This window comes from Pollachius pollachius (assembly GCF_949987615.1).
Source record: "Pollachius pollachius genome assembly, chromosome: 14".
NCBI lineage: Eukaryota > Metazoa > Chordata > Actinopteri > Gadiformes > Gadidae > Pollachius > Pollachius pollachius.
The window spans coordinates 19,134,348-19,141,143 of record NC_136947.1 but is presented as its reverse complement, the minus strand read 5'-3'; the positions used below and the strand labels follow the sequence as shown (position 1 = coordinate 19,141,143).

Here is a 6,796-nt window from a genome sequence, read left to right as displayed (position 1 = left end):
CTTAGCTTAAAGGTGTTGTCAATATTACTGAATCGTTACAGTGAAAAGTTCAATGTGGGAAAGACGTCAGTCCTATCTGTCACTGCCAACATATAGTGAAGGGTTTCCAAATTCAAACCTCAATGAGATTTTCTAGTGTCTAACAATTTAAAGCAATTTTCAACCACTTGTAAATCTTTATGTTAATTTAAATACCTAGCCAAATACATGTTATCAAAAACTGATGATGCTCCTAACTCCGGGAGGCGTTGTTCTCGAAAGCGTCCGAGTGTTGCCTCGTGTCGCCCTTGTCCTGCGAGTCATTGGACGGAAGCTCGTCAAAGCTGGCCGAGTTCAGCTCCGCCCTGCTGGGCTGCGTGCTGGACGCTTCGCCCGCCCGCGGGGGCTGTGTCCCGTTGGCACACACCACCGTGCCCTCTGACTTGCTGAAGCTGAACAGCTTCCCGGGGCTGAATGTCCGGTTGGGGGACTGCGGGCGCTCCTGGCCGGCGGGGGCAGCGGGGGCCGTCCCCGCTGCGCCCCCCACTGCCCCCGCCGGCCCGTCCTTCTTCCCCTCGGGGGACGACTTCAGGAACTTGAAGTTGTTGAGGAAGCCGGGCAGCTTGGCCTCGCCCCCGGTGGGGGACTGGGCGGGGGAACGTGATGCTCCTGAGGAGAACTTCCCCTGGAGGGGGATGATCTGCTTCAGCTTCATCACATTGTTGTTGCCCAGCAGGGAGCTGGGTCTCTTGGGCTTGTCGCCCGCCTTACCTCCGCCCCCCTGGGCCTTGTCGTGGTGGTGCTGGTGCTGGTGGTCCGCCTCTTGGCGGGCCTCTGCTTGCAGCTCCGCCTGCCGCTGGAGCTCCTCCTCCTCGCGCCGCCGCCGCAGCTGCTGCTGGAAGTGCTGCTGGGCCTGACGCTCGTGTTTCTGGTCCCCGAGAGAGAGAGAGAGAGAGAGAGAGAGAGGGAGAGGGAGAGAGGGAGGGGGGGGGGGGAGGGAGGTAGAGAAGGAGAACAACAAGAGATACAAAAGAGAGGGATAGAGAGACAACAAGAGATACAAAAGAGAGGGATAGAGAGACGAGATGAGAGAGAGAACAACAAGAGATTCAAAAGAGGGAGAGAAAGAGAGAGAGAAAGAACAAAAACAAGAGATACAAAAGAGAGAGGGGTTGGGGTATATTACACAGAGAAGTCCAAACATTTATGAGTGGCAAAGTGAAAAATGAGAGCGAAAGCAAAGTCATCCAATGTTGATCCAATTGCAAGCAATCCTTTGGGTTTCTCCTGAAGGGTCGCAACATCATTTTTTGTTGTCATGACTACTGTTTGTTTTTTGCATATTCATACAAACAGACAAAAACACACCTCATGGAAAGTGTTGGGTAACGTGACACGGATGTTCAAATAGACATCCTGATAGACCCAAATGACATGAATGACGAATGCTTAGCTGGCCTCATGAAACACACACACATAGTTCTATTGACACACCATACAAGTAGAAAGGGAACATAACCCAACACTTAGGTTATGTCGAGTTCACTGCAGCAGCCCACGCGGACGGCATCAAGCTTTGTAAAGTTTACGTTTTACTCCGAAGGTCTTTCAAGCTATACAACACCAATACCTTGAAAGCTTCCCTTCGCCGGTACTCTAGCTTGGCCATCTCGTCTGCTACCCAGCCCGGGATATCAGGGATGGACACATGGATGACGTACTTAAGCAGGATTGCAAAGTGCTGTAAAAACCATGGAGACCACAGAGGGAGGGAGGCTTAACCCAAATGAAGGCACCAGAAACAACTCATTTGGTGTAATCTAAGCTAAAGGTATGCAAACACAAAACACACAACAAAAAATACTGTGTAGTAGTTATAGTTAGGGAAGTAAATATTAAAGACATTGAAGACAAACATATAACATCATGTCATGCAAAGTATGGATCATTTTGTTGATCCATACCCAACCTAAATATCTGCTGTGGTCCCAGAAGACCCCATTTTTGTTATTACCAGATTGCCACACTTACTTTGTCTTAAAACCCTGAACAGATGGGCATACCTCCAGTAGGACGATGAAGATGATGGTCATCTCAGGACTCATCCAGGGGAAGAGACGCTGCAGCTGACCGCATTGACCGATCAGGTAACAGTTCACTATGATAGCTATGAGGCCCATGGCTTCCATTGCGGTCTGTTTGGTAAAATGATTCATACTGGTAATAAATAAATACTTTTTAAACAGTTACCTTCAACAATGCTTTATTAATTAATTAATAATTAATCCCGGACAAGAAGTTTAATTTTCAGATGTTTATAAGCATGGCTGCCCCTACGGAAGGCCTTTCTTGCTCTGTACTTTTACTTTGAAGTAAAAGCTACACAAGTTAATTACTTATTTTGACATACATTTAATTTAAAGAAAAATAATATGGGTCTATAGCACACTATGATAATATATATTCCATAATATGCTATGCATTATAAATGTAACATACTTTTATTATGAAGTAAAAGCTTTACAGTGAAATAGTAACAAGCCCCCCACTGACCTGCCACTGGCCGATGCTCTCCACCCTCTGTCCGAAGGGCCGCTGCAGGCCGGTGCAGAGCTTCAGCGCGTCGCTGCGGATCTCAATGATGTTGTTGATGAGGGCGCACATGGCGGCCAGAGGGAAGGCCGAGGAGAACAGCACCACGTAGCCGAACTGGATGAACATCTCCTGGTAGTCTTGCAGCGTGTCCTGTTGGGGGGCAAAGGTCATGGTATTGTGTTAGTGCTGCTAGTTGTATTTCTCTTTCCATCAGTCTTGGCAGGATGAGGTTTTGGCACGGGGGGGTTCAATTCCCAGCCGGTAGGTTTGATCCCAAATGACTACAGCCTCCCTTCAGTCACCCTTGAGCAAGCTACCCTAACCCCTACCTGCTCCTGAATGTCCTGTGTCTGAATTCACTGTTTAAAAGTAGTCACATGGGATAAAACTGTTACAAAAACACAAAATATGAATTGATGCTGTTTGAGTTGTATGTCATGTAGGCAAGGATGAGCATTTTGTGACACTGTGGATCGACAAAGAGTTTACTCTGAATTTCAATGACTCTTTGAATTTGGAGGGAGGCAGAGAGCAGAAAAGTCTCACCTCATAGGTCTGCATGCAGCTCTCGATCTGGGCCTGGGTCAGTGTCACCCCTTTGGGTTCGGCCGGGGGTTCGATCCACGACCTCTTGTCCTCCTTCCCTTCCGCCGCAGTCCTCCTCCTCTGGTTCAGCCCGTTGGAAGCAGAGGCCGCGGGGATCTCTTTAGGCTCCTGCTGGTTATCGGTAAACGTTGGGGTACTACTGTGCTAGCCCTTGTGAGTGATGTCAAATAGCTCTGCCTAGGTTGCTATATATTGTAGGACAAAGTCTAATACAGAATGACCAAAGTAGGCGTACAACAGGGTGCAGGATAGTTTCATTGGTTAGGGCATTGGACTACCATCCACAAGCTTCTGGATGCCCAACCCCTTCCTGCTGTTAGATGACATGTATCTCTATTCACCTAAGATGCTTAGCTTAAAGGTGTTGTCAATATTACTGAATGGTTGCAGTGAAAAGTTCAATGTGGTAAAGATGTCAGTCCTTTCTGTCACTGCCAACATATGGTGAAGGGTTTCCAAATTCAAACCTCAATGAGATTTTCTAGTTTCTGTAACATTTGAAAGCAATTTTTCAACCACTTACCACGTAAATCTGAATGTTAATTTAAAGAACTAGCCAAATACATGTTATCAATACGTCCCACAAGCTTTCTGTGAGAGGTGACCACAGCATTCTATTCTACACCTCAAACCGTAACATAAAGGTTTAACCACGTACTGTAGACAGAGTCTCAGCATCGCTGTCATCATCACAGCTGTCGAAAATACTAGACCGTTCTATTCCGTCTTCCCCCATCGTGGGGCTGTCCTCTAGGCTCTTCTCATTGGCTGCCTGCGTCTCTGATGTCACATCCTGGTAGTCCACCTTCTCGGTGAAGCACACCTTGCGCTGCCGCAGCGCACTGTCGTTCATGTCCCACTCCTCCTCCGTCAGCCTGAAGCCGGCCTTCAGGTCCCCTCTCTTCTTCAGCTCTGGGTTACCCTGGGGAACCGGCTGGCCCTTGGGCCCCAGGAAGGAGTAGGCCATTATCGAGGCCTGGGCCTTTCCTAGGGCCAGCCTGCCGTATTTCACCACAATGGTCTGGAGTAACTCCCACATCACCTGGGGGGTGAAGACCCCCAGCTTGTTCTGCTCATAGAGGTACGGCTGGAGAACCTCTTTGACGTTCTGCAGGAACTGCCGGAAGATGAGTAATGTAGCCAGCATCTGGAGGAGCAGGAGTGAGAGGGGCTGTTCTGTGCTGCTCTCTAAACAAGTGACAAGCATCCAGGTATTTTGATTCCAAAAACTTGTTTGTTAAGATGATATATCTTAGAAAATGGCAAAATGGGAAATGGGAAATAGTACCTATGTTATTTTGTTGTATTTATATTAATTTATTAATTGTATTAATGAAAAGAAATCTTCAAAGTAGGTTGACAAGTATATGAAAGAAGAGCTGGTGGATATCTCCCACAAAGAGTATTGTTTTCAACGTGGGCTCTTCCTTTACCTCCTTCAGACGCTCCATATCCTTGAGGTAGAATCCGATGTAGAAAAGGCTGAGATAAGAGTTGATGAATTCAAACTACAGGCACACAGAAGAAGGGTAACAGTCAAACATCCACAGATGGGTGGCTGCTGTATTGATTGGCCTCGCAGCAGCAAAGCAGAGTGAATCCCTAACTTACAAACACCATCTTGATGATGAGGTTGTTCTCATAGGCACTCTGGAGGCGGTAGTTCTCTGGAAGAAAAGGAGGAAGATGTTAATGTTGAAAGCCTCATTTATCCCTGAACGTGATCCGTGTATATCTAGATAAATGGTCCTTGTGTAGCAAGTTTAAATAAAACCAAAGACAACCTAACATCTCATCATGTATAAAATGTAACCAATATCTGTATATCAGTAATGCTTCAAAGATACTGCATCCGAGTTTGAATTAGTGGGCTGTTTATGATCCACCGTGATGCTGTGGTGTCATCCTCAACTATGAAATGCTCAGGGTTCGAGAGTCTCTCACCCATGTCATTGAGCCAGTAGGCGATCTTCTTATACACCTCGTCGCATATGGTCACAGTAATGGCCAGAACTATTTTAGGGAGAAACCGTGTGATACCAGGCAACTCTTTAATCTCCATCACCACCTCCTGGGATACAATGTCAAAAAAGGCAACCAAAGTTAATATCTCGCCAAGTGTACCTTTTGTATAGTACAACTACAATTACTTTAACTACAGATGTTTCAGACTACTGCTAATAATATTAAAACTTAAATTATATAGCAATTTTAATAAATACTAGTCATCACATAAAATAAAACATAGAACAGGAAATAAAACAAGTATATAAAAAAAAATAAGTACAAGAGTAAAGCAAAAGCTAGCATCGACAAACAGAAACATTGCATACGATCAAGCTGCATGTAATGAGTAAACAGCTAGCTAGCTCTCTGTGTGGAAGTCCTCACCTGCAGCTCCAGGCACAGCAGCATGGCCACGAAGACGAAGCAGAGGCAGAGGATGCAGATGGGCAGACTGACCAGCCACCTGAACATAGCCCTCTTCCAGGAGGGGTAGTAGAACTCCTCACAGCCCGTGATGGGGCTGCAGCGCTTCACCCCCTGGGAACAGGAGGAGGAGGAGTGAGAGCAGGTGTGACCAGCAGTGGCAGACTCACACTGAGGCTGGCAAAGCACTTCCTGTTGCTTCCTCCTGAGTTGGCCACCACAGGAGTCTACTAAACTCAGGTCCTCCAACAGCCTCAGAGCCAGCTGCGCGGCCCACGTGTCCATCGGTAAAGGCGGCCAAGTCCTGCAGTCAGGTGCTGTTCTGAGGGCAATATGTTTTCCATGGATGCACATACAAACTGTAGGAAAGACCACAGAACTTACTTCATTGCTCTGCTTCAGAGGAAAGGAGCTGTGACAAGACAAATGTCTTGAGGCTTCAGTCATTAAAAGTGGTTCATGTCTCGGGAGTAAATAACACCTTGCCTTACAAAAAAACGTCTATTACATCAATGGAAGTATCACTCACTTCAAATTCAATGGTTAGCAAATACTGGGGCAGGATAGGGTAGTGACTGGATGGACTCCCAGCTGAAAGGTTCCGGGTTTGATTCCCAATGTTCACCACTCCCACTTCCTCGAACCAAGATGCCTAACTCCCTAGCTGCTCCTTAACGACCTACATCTCAATCCACTGCTAGTCGCAGCTGATACAAGCATCCAGTGAGGGGTAAAGCGTGCGTCCTCACCCTGAACTGTGGCCGGGGCTCCTCCAGGGACTCGGCCGGGGTGTCCAGCGTTCCCCACTTGTAGGCCAGCTCGGCCTCCCGCCGCTTCCAGCGCTCCAGGAACAGCGTGGCCCACACCACGTTGAAGAGGGCAAACACCACGCAGCAGATATCCTGGCTGGTCTGCGGGGGGGGGGACGATGACTACTCAGTCACCTCATGGCCATCTTGGTTCTGTCCTTCATAAATTTTGCATTCAGTTCCCCCAGCTTGCTAACGTTTAGACCCAAGATGGCCGTGAGGGAACCAGGAACCAGTGACTGCAGTCGACTCATGACGCATTTGGAAGTGGAAGTGCAATTATATTGATTGTCCCACATTAGGTACTGTATCTATTGAACTATGTTAACATACCATATGATGTAGTGTAACTATTGTACTACATTATGTGCTGTATC

At 47.2% G+C, this 6,796-nt stretch overlaps 1 protein-coding gene across 1 annotated transcript in view; it reads right to left on the bottom strand.

The window, feature by feature from the left end:
* Nucleotides 1-232: 232 nt before the first annotated feature.
* ano8a (anoctamin 8a) overlaps nt 233-6,796 on the bottom strand; it is a gene marked incomplete at both ends in the record, with an annotated part of 17,926 nt that continues 11,362 nt past the window's right edge. Inside the window, 11 exons of the mRNA XM_079751443.1 lie at nt 233-907; nt 1,610-1,720; nt 2,043-2,174; nt 2,533-2,724; nt 3,121-3,291; nt 3,839-4,327; nt 4,614-4,688; nt 4,792-4,847; nt 5,125-5,251; nt 5,572-5,724; nt 6,360-6,521. Of these exons, the coding sequence (XP_079607569.1) occupies nt 233-907; nt 1,610-1,720; nt 2,043-2,174; nt 2,533-2,724; nt 3,121-3,291; nt 3,839-4,327; nt 4,614-4,688; nt 4,792-4,847; nt 5,125-5,251; nt 5,572-5,724; nt 6,360-6,521 (2,343 nt within the window). The remainder of the gene's footprint in view (nt 908-1,609; nt 1,721-2,042; nt 2,175-2,532; nt 2,725-3,120; nt 3,292-3,838; nt 4,328-4,613; nt 4,689-4,791; nt 4,848-5,124; nt 5,252-5,571; nt 5,725-6,359; nt 6,522-6,796) is intronic.